This window comes from Fusarium vanettenii, assembly GCF_000151355.1.
Source record: "Fusarium vanettenii 77-13-4 chromosome 11 genomic scaffold NECHAsca_39_chr11_5_0, whole genome shotgun sequence".
Classification (NCBI taxonomy): Eukaryota; Fungi; Ascomycota; class Sordariomycetes; order Hypocreales; family Nectriaceae; genus Fusarium; species Fusarium vanettenii.
The window spans coordinates 117,430-135,962 of NW_003315848.1; the positions used below are offsets into that span (position 1 = coordinate 117,430).

Sequence of the window (18,533 nt, forward strand, 5' to 3'; positions counted from 1 at the left end):
CGACCGCGACGCGTTACCCGTCGGCAAGCGCTGGGCTCATAACTTCGTCAGGCGACAGGAAAAGCTGAAGACGCGTTTTTTTCGTAAATACGACTACCAGAGGGCCAAGTGCGAAGATCCAGCCGTTATTCGCGATTGGTTTCGGCTCGTGGCGAACGTGATCGCGAAATACGGCATCCGATCAGATGATATCTATAACTTTGACGAGACTGGCTTCCTTATGGGTATGATTGCAAGCGGAATGGTCGTCACAGGTTCAGAAAGACGTGGACGACCAAAATCAGTGCAGCCTGGAAACCGGGAATGGATTACGGTGATTCAGGCGATCAATGCGGAAGGCTGGGCGGTCCAGCCGTTCATCATAGGTGCGGGCCAATATCACCTCGCCAACTGGTACCGAGATAGCAACCTCCCGGGCGATTGGGCAATTGCAACCTCCCAAAATGGCTGGACCGATAACGAGATAGGCTTTGAGTGGCTAAAGCACTTTGATCGGTGTACAGCCAAGCGATCAGTTGGTCGCTATCGTCTCTTGATCCTCGATGGGCATGAAAGTCACCACTCCGTCGACTTTGAGAGATATTGCGAGGAGAACCAGATCATTACGCTTTGTATGCCGCCTCATTCGTCTCATTTACTTCAGCCTCTCGACGTCGGGTACTTTAGCCTGCTAAAGAAGGCTTATGGTCGAGAAATAGAGCATCTGATCAGATGCTCTATAACCCACGTTTCAAAGACCGAGTTCTTCCCGGCCTTTTATGCCGCTTACCAAGCTACCATGACAGAACAAAACATCAGGTCATCTTTCAGAGGGGCCGGGCTTGTCCCTCTTGACCCAGAAAGTGTGGTCTTAAAGCTTGATGTGCAGCTACGGACCCCAACGCCGGTTGAGGAGGAGGCCGGGCCCTTGACCGCTTGGGCTTCAAAGACCCCAAAGACAGTGCTTGAGGCCGGGTCTCAGTCTGAATACCTTGAGAGACGAATCAGAAGGCATCAAAGTAGCTCCCCAGAGTCAATTTTAGGAGCTCTTAAGTCTCTAACTAAGGGAACATTGGGTATGTTGCATGAGAATGCCCTTTTGAAGGCTGAGGTGCAGGATCTTCGACAGGCGAATGAGATACTAAGCCGGCGCCGTAGAGCAAAAAGAACACGGCTACAGAAGAGAGGGGTACTAACAGTGGAGGAAGCACGGCAAGCAATTGATCAGATGGATGTGGATGCGCAGGTAGTTGCGGAATCGTCGAGAAGTGGTGGTCGAGGAAGGTCGGTCGGACCGGGCGTTCGGCGCTGTGGAATATGCAGTAAACCCGGGCATAATGCAAGAACGTGTCAGGTAGTGATTGAGACGTCTGGGGAAGAGTATAGCGAGTAGTTTCAATTGATCAATTGATTTGTTGCGTTTTTATAATGGCTTTTATTTTATAGGTGCTGAAAAGTGCGACGCTCGCTTGGATGCGACGCTCGCTTATCATATACGTTATTCTATTTCTTGGCCTCGCTAACATGCTTGCACTCCACACCCAAGCCGCAGGCCTCCTGCTTCTGGCACATCTCCTGCCTGTTCACTCTTTAGAAATCGGTAGCCGAGACGACATCCTCAAGACTTCCAAGTCACTCGCTGCTGATCTCATCAAGTTTTACCACGGAAACGAAACTGGCCAAGTACCTGGCCTTCTGCCGGAGACGACAATTAAAACGAAGGACGACGATGTCACCTACTACTTTTATCAGTCTGGGGCTTTCATGAGCACATATATCGACTACTGGCAATTGACGGGCGACGAGACATACAATGACTTGGTGGTGCAGGGCATCTTGCACCAGGTCGGCCAGAACGAGGACTTTATCCCAGCGAATCAGAGCCTCAACGCCGCCAACGATGATCAGTCCATCTGGGCCATGGCTGCTTTGACTGCTGCCGAGTATGGATTCCCTGATCCTCCCGAGGATGAGCCTCAGTGGCTCGACCTTGCAGAATCTGTGTTCGAGTCGCAACGCCTGAGATGGGATAGAGAGGTCGAGAATAAGACCTGCGATGGAGGCCTGCGATGGCAGATTGCGTTTATCAACAACGGATACGATTGGAAGTCGGGTAGGTTTTGATCGGGTTTCTCTTGGATTCAAGGACTAATCCAAGCAGCCGAGGCCAATACTTTTTTCTTCGCCCTCAGCTCCCGTCTTGCCAGGCAGACCGGTAACAAGACCTACGTCGAGTATGCCGAGAAATTATGGGACTGGCTTTACGACATCGAACTCATCGACCACGATACCTTTGCCGTCTATGATGGAAGCAGCGTCAAGTCAAACTGTACGCAGATCAGCAAGGTCCAGCGATCTGGAGCCGCTTCTTCGCTGGCGCTCGGTGCGGCTTATATGTACAATCAGGTATGTTCCATCAGATCAACCAGCTTTTGGAGTCTAACGCTTTTCTAGACCGACGGTTCGTCAACCTGGAAGTCCCGAGTTGAGAAGCTCACATCATCCTTCATCGACACCTTCTTCCAGAAGGGCGGAAGCTTCGCCGAAGCATCTTGTCCCACTGAAAAGAAGTGCCCCAGGGACCTCTTGACCTTCAAAGCTCTCTCCCAGCGATGGCTCGCCGTGACGAGTCAAATTGCGCCTTTCACGGCCGAGATCATTCTCAAGGCACTCCGCAAGTCAGCTGAAGAGTCTGACGCCGACAAAGACGGAGACGATGCGTTGGAGCAGACTATGGGCGAGCTGGCTGTTGTTTCGAACCTGCTGATCTCGGATGCTCACGCTGCTGTTTCGTGGGGTGACGAAAAGACCAATAGCAGTGGCTCTGGTTCTGGTTCTGGCAACGACTCTGACTCGGAGGGTTCCGGTTCATCGTCTGATGACAAAGACGATGACAGCTCTGCTACGCGTCTTGCGGGGGTTAACGTGGTTCTGGCCTTGTTTGCTTGGGCTCTGTACTTTATGTAAACCGCTACCGCCGGTGCTTAAGTCATTATAATTTAGAGGGAAAAAGCTGTTTTGAGCAGATGCAGATGTCTTTGAGAACAAAGTGCTGGCAACAAGTTGACTTTCCTCTGGATCGTCCCAGTCGGTCTTGGCGACAGTGAATATCTACAAGATGCCATATATCAGACAAATAACGAGCCATATAATACAACTCGCCCTAGAGCAATACAAATTCTTCCAACGACGAGCCTTGAAGAACATCCACAATGCTCCCTCTTGCCTTGACAACAGCAGGCCCCTGGATCCTAAACTCTCCCCCGCAAGGCCTGATCACACTTGGAACATCGGCACCAACAAACATGGCCACCCTATCGCCTTTGAAGACTCGTCCATGGGCATACCCGAGGAGCTCCGTGTCTGTTGTGAAGATCGACCTCTTAATCCAAAGGCCCCTAACCAGACGGTAAAGGCTAGCAGCAGATATCAAAGAGTTGAACAACGATCTATCGCAGTCGCCTTCTATCCATGACTCGTGACTATCAACATCAGATTCGCCAAAGATGACGTCGAGTGCAGCATCGACATCAGACTCAACGTAGGATAGGACTTGCGGATCCCTACTCATCCGATTTGTAGCTCTCATCTCATTTGTAGCTCTCGTCTGATTTGTGGCTCTCATCAGTTTGTTTCTTGCTCGAGTAAAGATATACCGTCGGTTCTTCTCGGATGCTTCTGTCTCAAACACGCATTTCAGAGCTCGGAGTCCTGACATGAAGGATGTCTCAGGTTGTGTTGGGTTGTTTGTGAGCAACAACTGACAGAGTTGAGCTTCAGACTGGTCTCCCTCAGACCCACGCGAGCATAGCCTTCGGAAGAGCTTGATTGTCTCTGCTCCGTGCTTTCGCATCACCAGTTCATACTCGACAGTCTCATTAGATGCAGCGATGGCTTCGGTTTGAGCTTGCACTCTGTTGGAATCGTCAAACACATGATCAACAACTCCTATTTCCCTGCCGCTGAGGGTGAGTTTGTTGTAGTCGGGAGATATCTTGATCGCCGCGGTTGGCTCTGTTGGTCCATCCCAGTGAGAAGGGATGTCGCGATCTGCATAATCCAAAGGAATATGCCCAAAGTCCTGATTGAGATCATCGGACCAGCGGGAGTCCTCACTCCAGTCCGGGACCCATGAAGGAAGATCACCTCGCCGGTTCTCGCTCCACAAGTTCTCCAGTGGCCAGAGAGAGTTGTCTTGCTGCATGATAGCAACAGTGGCCTTGGTGTATATCTCTGCAATGGATTGAGTGTAGTCAGGCTGCGGCATGGGCTTCTTCAGCTTCTGTGAGAGGCCGTAGAGTGCAAAGATCTTGTCCTTGGGGTTTGTGGCGTGTCTGATTCTCGAATGATGAACCATCCTCGAAAGCACTTTAGCTCCATCGTCAGCCTCGCTGTTTTCAATGTTCTCCAACATCTCTTTGAAGTCGGAGCACGCGTAGAAGCAGTTCACAAAGTTCCGAGTTCCCTTACTCGACAAGGGAAACGAGGCCTCGATGAGCTCCAAAGCCTGGCAGAGCGCATCCCATGACATGGACTGAGTGCCACACATGACTGTAGCGTGGTTTGCGAGCAGAAGCTCTTGGAGGGTCCACATTCTCTCAAACCAAGTTCTGCTGAGGAGATCTTCGATGATTTCTTGGACAGCCCACATCTGTGACGTTTTCCACTTGTCCTCTGCGAATGTAAGCGCAAGCTATATATCACTTTAGGAGGTACTAACCACATTTATTCATGAACTTAGAACAGAGGTTGTGTCTCACGTCTTCCCAAAAGTCATCCTGAATTAGATACAGCCGCTTAAAGTGTCGCAAGAGTGCCGTAGTCTTCTCGTCGCTTGGACCAAGCCAAACCAGGACATCAGAAGCTGCTTCATAGATGTCACCCATCATAGCAACTTGGATGTTCCTTTCTTGGATGCCACCGTCCGTCTGGTCTATGCAAACGCTGTCGATCCAGAGATGGCGCTCTTTAGAGGGCCATCTCAGCTCTCTCAGTGCAGCATCGCAGTTGGCTGTGATAGGCAGAGACGCAGTACCGAGCGTGAGGGTGTGCATCGCGCTTGGAGGACCCCAGACATAGGAGAGGGCCTCAAATGGAGAAGATGGGATGATGAATCCCAGCGACTTTTGTAGGTCACATACTCTCAAAGATCCAACCAGAACCTCCGACTTTTCTTGAGCAGGCTGGAGAACCAACACCCTCGTTTGCGAGTTACTCTTCAATGGGATATGCTGGTAGAGCATTTTAGACGAAATTGTTAAGAAAGTGATATATGACGGTCGCAATACTTTTCGCGGTTCTAGGCACGATAAGAGATTGGGGGCCATATGCACCTACAGCCAATACAAGCCAGCCACGTCGCTGAGCTAGACGACGGCAGTCACATGCATTATTCTTGCGTCGCCAATTTTTTACCAAGTTAATCGGATACCCGGTGGAGATTTCATCTTGATGAGAGTTTGAGTAGATATATCAAGATATCTAGGTCAACTATCGCGTGGTTGATAAGCACCACGCGTAGACACAACCACAAAAAACGGCTAGTCATAAGAACTTTTCTAGAGCAAACTACATCTAGCGAGACCTACCACACTAGCCAAGGTCTTGGTTACATACACAGGTCACGAGTAACATGCATGTCTTCAACATCAACTCGGCCAATCGAGGCCACCCTTTCACAGCCTGATTTATTAATAACTTCGAGCTGGCGGTTAGAGTCGACCCCGCACTTCCTTCATCATCATCAGTTGATCCAAGGCGAACTTCTTTCGTCCTTTGATCAATCTTGACTCCATCTGCCTAGGCGGGGAGAGCCAGAGTTCGTCAAGCTCAGCGTGCATCCTCAGTACGCGAGTAATCAGCAACACTCCTCCACTTGCTCCGATTGATCCACGTCATCATGTCTCCGTCCCAGACCACGGCCGACAAGCAGAATGACTCGAACAAGCTGCTAGATCTCTCATCGTTCCTTGCACCTACCAAGATCCCTTTCAACCTCCTTATCCGAGGCTCAACAGGCCGGGAGCGATGGAATTCCAAAGGCCATATCGAGAGGGTAGACGCAAGCGCTGTTGGTCTTCCTTCAGATCTGTCCAGGATTCTATCGTACGAGCCAAGGCTTGTATCTATCATCAATCGTCTACCGGACGCCTATCTCAAGACCTCAGATCAGTTCTATGAGGTTGATGGGGAAATTGCCGATCTTACTCGCAAGAGACACGTCCCCGATGATCAGACACGCTGGAAGAACTGGGCCTTGATCGTCACGTACAGATCTATTCCTTGGAAATACCTGGAGCATCTGTAGGTTCAACCCAACATACACTCATCTCCTCACTAATCACTCTCAGCTCTGATGACCCAACCCTGGCCTTCCCACACCTGAAGCACACGCTTGAGGCCTGTCCAGATGGCTTCCCCGGCCTCTCCAACGCTGCCAAGATCGATCTCGGACTCACTCTCATTGAGTCATCCCGATTCTCCGACATGGCTTGGAAGCGGTATGCCGTGAACCAAGCCAAGCGCGTGTCAGTTGGTATCGAGAGCCAATATCTCGCCTCTCGCATTGCACTAGCGGAATGCGTTCTAAACCGCATCGAGGGTTCCATGCTTCGATCTGCAGCCAACCTGGCCACCAGAAGCAGCGAAGAAACTGCTCCTGATGTGAGAATGCATTGCATCGCTGGCCAGTACGCAATCCAGCGAGCTCTCAACTTTATGCAAGTCGAAGAGCTGAAATCAGCCGAAGAGGTACTCGAAGCTTGGAGTCCCCTGAGTGAGACCCCATCTCCAATGGAGCAAGCAGTCAACTACAGAAAAACCATCATCCGGGGCAGATCTCTTCGTCAACGGGGAGAATTACGAGATTCCATCATGCAACTCAACGCAGGGCGTCTTTTGAAGGACGAGCCCGATATTGTCCTTGATGAAGATCTCCGCGACCTCACCTGCGAGCTTGCTGACGGGCTTCGAGACTTTAAATTTACCGCAGCAGCTGAAAACGTTGTGCGTTGGGAGATGGAACGCCGTAAAGGAAGCTACATCCCCGCCATGGGTAAAAGCCTCTTAGAGGTGTCCCTGGCTGAGGTGGCCTTTGCCAGAGGGCAATACTACAATTCCGAAATGCTTTGCCTCAGTGTCTTGAAGGAGTTCCCTCGTCTCAAGTATGAGAAGATGCGAGCCTACATCATTCTGGCCAAGGTTTACCATACCAAACGCAACTTTGACCAGGCACACTCATACTGGACGATGGCTTTGGAGACTATCGCTAGATTTACCACTGGGAGCTCGCGAGTAACTCGTATGATCCTGAGATCTCTCTGTCATTCGGCCGGGAACGATGAGCTGCGCGAGCAATACCAGAAGCAGCTGGAACGCCTTGGTCCTGAGGATGAAGCCGACGCTGTGAAGTTTTGGATCTCGGGTATGCCCGAATGGAACAAGTATCTACAGGCCAGGGAGTCTGAGGCCGTGGAGTCTGAGGCCGTGGAGTCTGAGGCCGTTGAGTCTGAGGCCAAGTAGATGCTATTTCTAAATTGGATCTTTTCTTCATCGATGCCTACTCTCGTGACCAAATAGACTACATTAGTAGATGCCTGTAAAGTCCAACTCCTCCATCTCCCACCGATCCAAGAAATCGAATCCTAAAAAGTCCCCATAAGGAGAAAGATGCTCCCCAAGCCCGGTGTGCGAATCTATGTCAGTATGTGCGTGTAGTAACACAGATGACTGGTTCGGACCCTGGTTCGAGGGTGACTGCATGGACTCGGAATGACTTGATGGGGTTGAGTAAAGGTTCTTCTTGGAGAGCACCATCTCAAACGCCGGAAGAGCTCGCGATATTGCAGGAACATCCTTGACTTGATCAATAACCAGCATTGTCTGGTTAATTGATAGCTTGGCCATTGAGCGGACAAGGTCTGTCTCTGACGGATCAAGCGCTGTCTCGATGTGAAGCGCCAGGAGAGCGGGCATTGTACTGACACTATACATGATTGTTAAAAAAGGCCGTAGTATAGAATAATTGCTGGTACTTACAATGTCATTGGGAACTTTTGGATAGTTCCGTTCGCCAGGACTCTCTTGGCGATGGTGTCAAGCTCAAAGATGGCTGACCGAAGTCTCTGCTTAGCCCACTCACTTCCACTAACATTTCGTGAACGCCAGCAGCGACGAAGTAGGCGACACATGATGGCTTCGAATCTGTAGCTTATTGCGAGAGTCTCTGGGTAGTATATGTCTCCATCGTGAAAAGGATCTGTAATACCCATCTTCTCGGCGAGGGACGCACGCCAAGCATCGAGTGGCCGCATCATTTGGCGTACATCTTGACGGGATCCATTCTTGACTGTCGACAAACAGTCTCCAACTACAATTTTGTTATCATAGGCTTCATTTCTATAGATCAACTCAACAACTTACATATTTGAACTAGCTCGCAGTGGGCAATGAGTGAAGTCTTTTGCTGATACGATACTGGTGACAGCAGGTCAGATTCTTCAGGCATGTCCTCGATTTCCCAGTCATCTTTGTTGAGAATTCTCAACAAGGGAACATTCTCAAGGAGCCGTAAGTTTTGTGTGTTGACGAATGAATGAAAGACATCACGACGCTGCGAGAGTTAGCATCGAGTAAAGTGAGAAGGAACTGCGGCATAAGTACATATAGAACCCACCAGATCCGCCTATAAAGCTTCAGTTGTTTGAAGGATGCGTCTTCTCGGGCACAGCTATGAAATCATCAGTCAGAAACCTCTAAGGAGGGTTAAGAACCCACGTATTATGTATATCGAGCTTGACTGCAAGTCGAATCGCGTTATGGAACCAATACTGAAAGTCCCTGTCTGTTGGATGATCGAGAATGATGACTCCCAAGATTATTGTGCCTTGGAGCATACGAAGAGTATCACTTTCGTAGTGAAAGTCATGAAGCAAGTTTGCCTTTAAAAAGAATGCTTCTTGAGCAGTCCAACGGTTGGCGAATCCACAGCCAGATATGGCTTCTCCTGGAGCAAAGAGAGCCGCGGTTGCAAAGATGGCGTAAAGGAGAAACAAGGAGCAGTCCCCTGACTGATAGCTTCTAAGAAATTCCGCCCTCTCGATCACTGGACTGCAAGAATAGGCCTGATCAAAGTATGTCTTGACGAGCATGTCCCTGGTTGTGTCAGTGGAAGACGCATGCTGTGAGCCAGGCCTAACTCACATGTAGCAACGAGCGGGCAAGTCAAAAACTCCTTTTTTAGTAAGAAACTCGTTGTCCACCTCGTCGAGAGCCGGTGGCTTATTCCAGAGCCGGATCCGAGGGATGAGGTCATCTTCAGTTCGGCTGCCGGGAGTACCGTCGCTGGCGTGCTGTGGACTTGTTGGCGAAGCGGTGACAGCGTCGTGCAAGATATTAAGGTAATGCAAGTCAGGCCGAGATGGGGGACCCCGCGGAGTAGAGCTACTGTGATCCAGAGGACAAGTCTGGGTTGGAGTCACCTGGTCCAATGCCTCCGTACGTGTAGTTCGGGAGCTGTTTGCTGTGTGGTCTGGAGTCTATCGGGGGGTGTTAGCCCCTTCGTTGCGTATTTGGAAGCAGCACAGGAGTGTGGCCGAGGAACATGGGATAAAATTACTTCACATACAAGTTCGTCACGCCTTGGTGATCCAGGCTCCTTATCGGCAGCAACGGTACGTATAGTCCTAGTGTGATATTGAATCAGTCTCAGAAACACTTGTATTAAATGCAGTGTCTTCACTGACCGTCTTCGTGGTTTGCGCGCCGACAAGACGCAGTTTGGGACACACTGTCGGCTGACACAGCTGCTGCAGGGCAGTCCAGTCACCGCAGCGTCGCACTTGATCTTGCGTGCGCGGCAGGGAACGCACGCCTTACTAGGTTTTCCACGTTTCCCCGCTCCATTCTGCTGAGGGGAGGGTGTTTTGTAATCCATATCGATTCACGGAGTTTAAACAAGTCGTCGTTCAGGGGTTTCTTGTCTCGGCCTTTCGGAGTTTCATCTAGCCTAGTCTACGGCTCGGGAATTTCTATATTGCCGTTGCATGTGCTAGCTGCTATTCCCGAAGAAAACTCCGCGGCAATATCGACTGAAATGCCGAGGGACAAGCTTGACTTATACCGACCTCCGCATCTGAGATCTTGGATCTAGACTTTAACAAGACATCAATCTCGAGTGGCCATGTAACGGTTGATCTTCATTTTTTTTCTATCCGATCGCAGACCCCGGCGAAGCAATGGCACCTCCTCCGAGTCCCTCGTCCTCCTCGACGACGATCGCCGATGTCATCGAAATCGAAGAAACCACAACCTTTAGGCCTTTTCAATGGGCAAAGGCCAGAGTCCGAGGTCCGATCGACGAGGAGAAGTTCTCCGAGCACAACTACGTAGGCGAAGGGACAGAATCGAATCCATTCCTCGTCAAATTTCTGCCGAATGATCCTCAAGATGCGATGACTTTTGCGCCATGGAGGAAATGGATGATTACCATTCTTCAGGCGATCGCAACATTGGCTGTCACCTTTGTGAGCTCTGCATACACTGGAGGCATACGGGAAATCATCCGCGCCTTTGACGTGTCCCAGGTAGTAGCCACTCTGGGTGTGTCGCTCTTTGTACTGGGCTTTGCTGTTGGACCACTACTCTGGGCTCCTCTGTCTGAGTTGTATGGGAGGCAAAAGGTCTTTATCGTCACGTACTTTGCTTTAACAGCATTCAACATTGGAGCTGCTTGTGCGCCGACAATGCCGGCGTTACTCGTTCTTCGATTCTTCGCAGGCGCATTTGGTTCTTCTCCATTGACCAATGCAGGCGGCGTCATTGCGGACATGTTCAACCATACTGAGCGCGGCCTAGCCTCCAGTCTATTTGGTCTTGCTCCATTCTTAGGGCCAGCCATTGGTATGAGAGATGGTACCTATCATGAATGACCTGCTAACTCGTTTATAGGCCCTATTGTCGGTGGCTTCCTCGGAGAGACGGAAGGTTGGCGTTGGCTTCTAGGCTTGATGGCAATCTTCACTGGCGTTTTCTGGATTCTAATCACACTTCTTGTCCCGGAAACATACGCCCCATATCTCCTTCGTCAACGTGCCCAAATGCTCTCTGAAAGAACAGGCAGAGTTTACATCTCACTGCTCGACGCCGGTCAACCTCCAAAGTCCATTTCCAGCCAACTAAAAGTCGCTCTCACACGGCCCTGGATATTGCTATTCAAAGAGCCCATCGTCCTGCTCCTCTCGATATACATCTCCATCATCTACGGCACCTTATACATGTGCTTTGCCGCCTTTCCCATTGTCTTTCAAGTAGGAAGAGGCTGGAGTCCGGGAATTGGAGGCCTGGCTTTCATTGGGACTGCACTTGGTGTATCACTCGCCACTCTTACGGGCATTTTCGAAAACAGGCGTTATACACGCTTATCAGCCGCCAAGGGTGGTATGCTTGACCCAGAGGCCAGACTTCCTCTGGCAATGGTTGGGTCTATCTTCATCCCTATCGGACTGTTTTGGTTTGCTTGGACGACATATCCTTCAATCCACTGGGCTGTGCCAATTGTTGGTACTGTGTTCTTTGGTCTAGGACTGGTTCTGGTGTTCCTTTCTTTACTAAACTATCTGATTGATTCTTGTAAGTTGCCATTCTCATACACGCTCATAACTCTAATGAAGAACAGATGTGGTCTTTGCTGCTTCAGTCTTGGCCGCCAACTCTGTCCTTCGATCTCTTTTCGGGGCAGCCTTTCCTCTATTCACGCCGCACATGTACGAGAATCTCGGTGTTCAATGGGCAGCTTCCGTCCCAGCATTCTTGGCCCTTGCCTGTGTCCCATTCCCGTTTCTATTCTACAAATACGGCCATCGCATCCGACTCAAGTGCGAATATGCCTCTGAGGCTGTTCAAATTCTTGACAAGATTCGTGCTCAGCATGCTGCAGCCATGCAAGAGCCATCAGTGCTGCAAGATGAGGAGACCGGGAGAACCAGATCAAACAGCAATTAGTCTCAGATTTTCAGTATACATTCAGTTGGCTTCATGGCATTCGGGTTCAGGAAGGTTTCACAGTTAGTCGTTTCACATATTTCTTCGAAGGTTAGATACATAGAGTTCAGACAAAGTTGTACTATGACAGGTTTACAATCATAATACCTCATGCATGATGCAGCCAGCCATATCGTTTGGTATATCCCCGTTAACCGCTCCCTTTCTCCACCAACCACGCTCTGAGCTTGACCATGCAGTTTACCACTTGGAGGCTTTATGAGGGGAATGCTTTCTTACACTCAAACCAACATCTTTTCTCAGAGTTCGCCGCGCCGTTGTAAAGTCAAACCAACTTGCCTTAGGGTTGACATGTTATGAATTATCTCCGGTCTGAACCAGCTTGCATTGGACTACTAGAAGTAGCACTGATCAAGGGCTCTTCTCTTCTCGTAGCGACAGCATGTCGGACGAAGGAAGAAAGGCCATGGACTTTCCAGTAACACCAAGGTTATTGCCGCACAACAAACACCGCAGTGTCAGAGGAATTACTGGCAGCAGTGGTGTATGCACGATACAAGGGAAGGTGCCTTTGCAGCTGCAAGGAACCCCAACCAGGACAGAAGGATCAATAGAGTTAATTCGCTTCACTCGCCTAACACGGGTTGCATGGGCGAAGAATATCACGTCAGCCCCATGCTCAGCAAGGACATGCAGCCCTGCAAGCACTCTGGAAGATCTTAGTCTTGGCTTGTGGCACAGAGATGGCAACTTTATGATACATCAAGACTTGCACGCATTAACAGGTCTATCAGGTCAAGTAACATACATCACACAGGCCAACCATTTCACATTGCATCCGTCATCAAGTTCAGTAATAGGTAATAATATTATTGTCAGGCTCATGCCTTAAGCTAGAACTACCCGACATGTACCCAGTCAAGCCCAACCGGACCCGAACCGGAAAGAAGATGTATACACGTTGAATATTAAATGTTCCGGGCCATAACCCAGGTCATTAGGGGTTGGTCATCCAAGAAGCTATGCTTACAGAAGCTGGAAGGCAGCGACGGCAAGACCGGCAGCAGCCAGGATGCCAGAGGCAGCGTTGGAAGCACCCTGTGTCTGTTAGTGTATGTCTGTGAGTCGAGGTGCTGTAAACTTACCATGTTAACAACGGTGGGAGGGTTGGTGGGGCTGACGACAGTGGTGTTATCGGCTTGCGAAGGCTTGACGACAACGGTAGTGGGCTTGGGAGCGGCAGCCTCAGTCTCGGCAGTGGTCTCGGCAGGGGCGGCAGCGGTGGTAGCCTTGGTCTCTCCGGCGGGCTGGGTCTCCTCAGCCTGAGTCTCCTCGGCCTGGGTGGACTCGGGCTGCTCCTCAGCCTCGGTGGTAGGCTGGGGTTGGGCCTGAGTGGACTCGGGTTCCTCCTCAGCCTGGGTCGACTCGGGCTCCTCCTCGGCCTGCGTGGTAGGCTGGGGCTCGGCCTTGGTGGTGGTGGGCTGCTCCTCGGGCTTGGTAGGGGGAGTGATGGTGATGCCGTAGTCTGAAATGATTAGACAAGTTCAGCTTCGATAACTTGATGTAACTTACCAGCGCACAGGTCGACACCAAAGGAGATAGCGGCATCAGCCTGGTTATCACACTCGTCCCAGATGCACTCGGCGAACCAGTTCTGGAGGTTGGAGCGCTTGCAGAAGCACAGGTACATGTTCTCCTCAGTGCAGTCCAGAGGGGGGTGCTCGGTGATGACGCTCTGGAAGCAGTTGATGGCGCAGACGGACTGAGCCTGAGCCATGGAGGCCAGGCCAATGACGCCGGCAGCGGCAAAGCGGATCGAGGTGGAAGTCTTCATCTTGCTTGAGGTGTTTGTTGAAATCGAACGAGTGATGTTCTAGCGAATGTGGTCGTTGTCGACGGAAGCAAGTAGTGAGCGAGTGTTGAAGACTGATTGAGATGCTGAAAAGAGAAACGGGTTGAGAGGCGAGAGATGCCGGGTATTAATATCTCTGAGGAAAGTCTCTACCGGCATGGATCTCATCAAGTCTAGAGGTGCCTGAGAAGGCATGCAAGGGCCTCATCTCCGATCATTGGCCGCTTCGAAGCACTCCTGGTCCTGGGCCTGTAGTTGTGGCTGCGGCGTTAATTTCGCTTTGGATCTAGTTGACCTTGGCGGTGGCGATTGAAGCCTGTACGGATACGATTAGAGTTATCAGATCATCTGATAGTCTAGTTTTTGCTTCTTACCCTGTCAAACACCCTGTCAACACCAACAGGGACTCCGCTATCAGTCCCAGAAAACTCATTGGTACAAGCTCATCTGCAGCTGGCCCGTTCGAGAGGCCAAGAGGACGCCGAGGTCTTTTCCGGACGAGCCGAATTAACACAGGCCTGTCGCAGTGGGCCTCACTGTCCACCCCACGAACTCCCTGTCGATTCATTTGGCACTAATGAAATGATTATCTTATCAGATCCCACCCTCTCACGCCACTAACGATACGTTGACCCTGGACAGCATAACCGAGCCAAAATCACACGAGCCGACGGCTGGACGGGGCTAGCCAAGCTAGGGAGCTCGCCGTTGCGCCATGTGCAGCCGAGGAAGAGGAGCTGAAAAGTAACATGGAGTGGGGGGAGTGACTCTGAGAGATTGCTCGGCCACAAAGAATGGCCATACCGCTCTACTAGGACGGCATCTCGTACTCACCAAGAGGCCATTCTCGCTCAGTTTGGCAAGGTCGCCAAGGGCCATGCTCTACAGCCGCACTTGACATGCAACCTTTGTGATGGCTCACCTACTATTAAGACGGGTAAATCGCCCGCTTCCAGCGGTTGGTCTAGTAAACTTTACATCTGTCTCGAAAAAATGAAGGCCGCTTTTGTTGTTCTCGCCATTGCTGGCCTCGCCAGCGCAGAGACCATGTTTGATGCGCTCCCCGAGTGCTCACATGACTGTCTCACCAAGGCCATCAAGGGTTCATCCAGCTGCAAGCCCGAGGACAATGACTGTCTCTGCGAGGTGGACAACTACCGCAACATCTACACTGGAGCCCAGGCCTGCGTTCTTCAAGCATGCGGTGCTGCCAAATCAGTTGGTAAGTCGGCCTGCCTCAGCCTCATCAAGCAACCCCCACTAACATCTCACAGAGGACGTCCTCCCAGCTGCTGCTCAGTTCTGTTACGACGTGACTGGTGGTGCCACTGCTCCACCAGTCGACGAGTCGGCCACCGTCAAGCAGACTGGATCAGCTACCACCAAGGCAGCCGAGTCGACTAGCACCCCTGAGGCTGCTGCCTCTGCCACCAGCTCAACCGCCTCACCCGACGGAGCGGCTGTCATGGGCTCCATCGGCGGATTCGGTATGATGGTGTTGGGTCTCCTCGCCGCCTTTTAGGCGAGCTGTAGTCTGGGGAAGGTTTGGGGAAGCCGGGATATGGCAGGGGTTAATCTGGGTCTCTGATCCGTCTTGTAACGATCTTCTTTACGCACAACGCGTCAGTTTAAACTGTTGGCATGTAGAATAGAATGAATACCGGTAATCACTCAACCCGATATTTTCAGCGCATCGAGCTCCAAGCAATTGTTGATCCTGATCCAGAAGGTGAATCTGATGATCCAGACTCAGACCCTGGTGGTGACAGGGTTCCTCGGATCACGCAGTCCGTCCGATGGTCCGTTCCCCACATGGACGGAATTCATGCGCCAGACAAGGGTCGCTAGGCTGACAAGGGTTTAAATGGCGCAGCATCGCAACGTTGATGATGGTGTTGATGGTGTTGGTGATGAGCAGGGTTGGACTCATCGATCGTGCATGTAAGCTCTCGCATTCATCTTGGTTGATATCATCATGCAGCTTCTAAATCAAGCTTTCAGCTGCCCAGGAGTTCCCCTGAGAATGGGTCCCGGACATTCGTGGGTTCCTGCATGTCCGGGAGTTTATGTAGCGTCGGATGATGAGTTCGTATTCCAAGATCAAGACCAACAACAGCCTCTTTGGGTCAGGTAACAGGATGAGGCGGAGGATGGTAGTGGGGGCATGAAGTTGGCCTGAAGTTGGGCATGTGATGATGGTGTTGATCTAGCAAGTTGATCTGAGAAGCTGAACCAAGACATGAAGTTCAGGGTAGTTTCATGACGAGCGTAGAATAATTGCGAGCTGGTTGTCAGGAAGTTTTCAGTCAATTGTACATGGCACACAGTATTTGCCTAAGCTCCGCGTAGTGGGATACCAAATGCTCAACTCAAAGGAGCTGGGTCGCTCATCTGACTAAGTTCACCCATCAAGGGCCAAGTTCAGCTATAACAAAGAACACACTAGAGGAACTGGATCATTGAAGCTTGGTTGGGAGCTCTAGCAGTGAGCATCTGCATTCAAGGGGTTCGATGCCGGTGTTTCTGGATTTGCAGTATTATACTTAGAGAGACTCTTATTGAAGAACGTGTCAGCTCAAGAGGGTTAGAAGAAACTCACTAACTTCAAGATTACTCCAGTTCTGAAGAGAATGTATGTAGGATACCATCTCCCGAGATCAGTTCACCGATTGGTTTGTTTGTATTCATGACAGAAGTTACATGCACCAGTCTCCTGCACTGTGGAATACTATTGTGATTTCACGATGGCGGACAGCCACTGAAAATGCAAACGGCAAGACCTTCGTATAACGTTTCTAACTCTAGAGACCTATTACTCGATGCCATTTACTGCCATACGCATCTCTCACAATGAACAGAACAATGAGAGCCCATTAAGCGGCCTTGGGGGAATGTATCGCCATGATATGATCTGTAGACTAAGCTATAATTCGATATGGGGAGACACAAGCTTTGATCTACCCGGCACTTGCGAGCTCAGCGCGGGTAAAGGCGAGCATAACTAGTGCATCTCGATCTAGATATCACCGTCAATGCACTAAGTTAGTGCCCATGGTATTCATAACCGTTGATTTTTGGTGTATGCCTCTGCTCAACTGTCCCTTCAAGTCACCAATGTCGAGATCCCCTCGTAGCTTGTCCCGTTCCAAGCCGGAGTTTACGAACCTCGGGGAAACCAAAACCTTGATGCAAAGTCCTACCTGTTGGTTCGACACCATGGCGTTCCCTGAGCATCACTATCCAGGCTTCCATCATGAGGCCGAGTCCAACACAACCGAGATCCTCACGGTTGACTCGGCCAACAAGAAATTCCAAGCGCCTGACTCGGTGTTCAGCCCCAAATAGAACCTCCAACGTCTAGACCGAGCGCATCCCGCGGACATGGTCTGTTAGTGCAACTCGGGAATGGTACGAGTAGCTGCTTTGGGAATGACGGACCGGGGGACTTTTGGCGCTGTCAGTTAAGGCACGGAGTGGGGGTTTTAACTGTTTGCCCGCCTCCGCACCCCAGCAGGCATTCTTCGTAGCGCATTCTTGGTACAGGAAATTGCACACGTAGAGCGCCCAATGAAGGACTTTCAGGTAATTCTTCCGTTTGCAATTCATAGCCAGTCACGCCCTGGTTCTGGGAAATTCTCGCCGATGTCCGCAGTCTCCTGAATCCTTGGCCAAAACAGCTGAACGAAGCGACCGATCCGGCCGGTGCTCCCCGTGGTCCTTGCTGGGCTGCTGGGGTCTTGTCAAGAAATGCCTCTGCTAGCTCTTTCAGGACAGGCCATTTTCCTCAAAAGGCGACTCGTACCAAGAGCATGAACCAACAGTCGCTGAGAAAGTCAAACCTTTTGCGAGCCCATCAGGAACAATTAACATTCACGCATCTTTGAGGTCAATGAGCCTCGGCATGGTCCGATTTCCAGTGGGGCGAACCAGGAACCAAATCTGCATTGGAAAGGGGGAAAAGAAAAAAAATAAACGGTGCTTGTGCACGCGACTCCCCGGTTTCTCGTGGTCGGAGATTGAACTGATTGATAAAGATTGAGTTGGGCCGGTCTCCACGTGGCGAACTGTTGTTTATTTCCAGGGGCTTGAGCTTTGTCTGAGCCACTGTCGCTTTGCTGATCTTTGTCTCAGCCACCAGCGTTCACATGATCGGCACGGTCGGAAGGTCTTCCGCTGGTGCAGTTGGGGATTCCGAAGGCCGAGGTGCTAAGAACGCGGCATCGAGGAGCTGAATGCGATGGCGAAGTGTTTGTCATTCATCATTGATCATTCGTTGCATTGTTTGTTTGTTTGTTTACTGCGTTGGGTGTGAAAGTAAGACCCCCTTACACCTGAGTCACAGCACCCTACAGAGGAAACTCCAGGGCTCTGGTCGCTAACACGCTGTGCCTCACAACACCGTCTCTCATGTCTTGCAGCCACCACTGTGACTTGTCTCGACATCGAATGCATGCCCCTGAAAACATTAAATTGATGCTGGCGATTCTCATGCATGATTCGCCCCGATGAATTCTCCGTTTCACAGCATTATGGCATGCACCTTTGCACATGTACAAATGTGGAAAACGATCCAGTCATGTTAGGCCCTCGCTGCATCCGCAACTCGACCATGCAATCGCACAATATGTTGTGTCTCGTACAGCTGTCTATGCTAATCACCACATTAGATTGAGCCAAATCTTCCAGCTTCTGACGTTAATTG

General features: G+C 50.8%; 7 protein-coding genes across 7 annotated transcripts; 4 read left to right on the plus strand and 3 right to left on the minus strand.

The window, feature by feature from the left end:
• Positions 1-1,503: 1,503 nt before the first annotated feature.
• Positions 1,504-2,977, plus strand: NECHADRAFT_106489 (uncharacterized protein; the record flags this gene model as incomplete). Its single annotated transcript, XM_003041965.1, has 4 exons — positions 1,504-2,092; positions 2,141-2,385; positions 2,434-2,812; positions 2,877-2,977. The coding sequence occupies 4 exons, from the start codon at positions 1,504-1,506 to the stop codon at positions 2,975-2,977; spliced, it is 1,314 nt and encodes a 437-aa protein (XP_003042011.1).
• Positions 2,978-3,142: 165 nt separating this feature from the next.
• NECHADRAFT_86908 (uncharacterized protein) lies at positions 3,143-5,222 on the minus strand (the record flags this gene model as incomplete). Its single annotated transcript, XM_003042028.1, has 2 exons — positions 3,143-4,672; positions 4,740-5,222. 2 exons carry the CDS (start codon positions 5,220-5,222, stop codon positions 3,143-3,145), a joined length of 2,013 nt encoding a protein of 670 aa, XP_003042074.1.
• Positions 5,223-5,878: 656 nt separating this feature from the next.
• Positions 5,879-7,529, plus strand: NECHADRAFT_72799 (uncharacterized protein; the record flags this gene model as incomplete). Its single annotated transcript, XM_003041966.1, has 2 exons — positions 5,879-6,282; positions 6,330-7,529. The coding sequence occupies 2 exons, from the start codon at positions 5,879-5,881 to the stop codon at positions 7,498-7,500; spliced, it is 1,575 nt and encodes a 524-aa protein (XP_003042012.1). The 3' UTR covers positions 7,501-7,529.
• A 34-nt stretch (positions 7,530-7,563) lies between these two features.
• On the minus strand, positions 7,564-9,913 carry NECHADRAFT_52568 (uncharacterized protein; the record flags this gene model as incomplete). Its single annotated transcript, XM_003042029.1, has 7 exons — positions 7,564-7,963; positions 8,017-8,347; positions 8,401-8,590; positions 8,751-9,132; positions 9,181-9,443; positions 9,479-9,662; positions 9,723-9,913. 7 exons carry the CDS (start codon positions 9,911-9,913, stop codon positions 7,564-7,566), a joined length of 1,941 nt encoding a protein of 646 aa, XP_003042075.1.
• A 301-nt stretch (positions 9,914-10,214) lies between these two features.
• Positions 10,215-11,979, plus strand: NECHADRAFT_52652 (uncharacterized protein; the record flags this gene model as incomplete). The annotated part of the gene is made up of 3 exons (XM_003041967.1): positions 10,215-10,839; positions 10,927-11,607; positions 11,654-11,979. The coding sequence occupies 3 exons, from the start codon at positions 10,215-10,217 to the stop codon at positions 11,977-11,979; spliced, it is 1,632 nt and encodes a 543-aa protein (XP_003042013.1).
• A 762-nt stretch (positions 11,980-12,741) lies between these two features.
• On the minus strand, positions 12,742-13,832 carry NECHADRAFT_102052 (uncharacterized protein; the record flags this gene model as incomplete). Its single annotated transcript, XM_003042030.1, has 4 exons — positions 13,552-13,832; positions 13,125-13,504; positions 13,010-13,077; positions 12,742-12,766 (listed from the first exon to the last, which is right to left on the minus strand). Exons 1-4 carry the CDS (start codon positions 13,811-13,813, stop codon positions 12,742-12,744), a joined length of 735 nt encoding a protein of 244 aa, XP_003042076.1. The 5' UTR covers positions 13,814-13,832.
• A 992-nt stretch (positions 13,833-14,824) lies between these two features.
• On the plus strand, positions 14,825-15,037 carry NECHADRAFT_9823 (uncharacterized protein; the record flags this gene model as incomplete). The annotated part of the gene is made up of 1 exon (XM_003041968.1): positions 14,825-15,037. A coding segment is annotated over one exon (213 nt), but the record flags the coding sequence as incomplete, so codon positions are not given.
• Between the last annotated feature and the right edge of the window lie 3,496 nt (positions 15,038-18,533).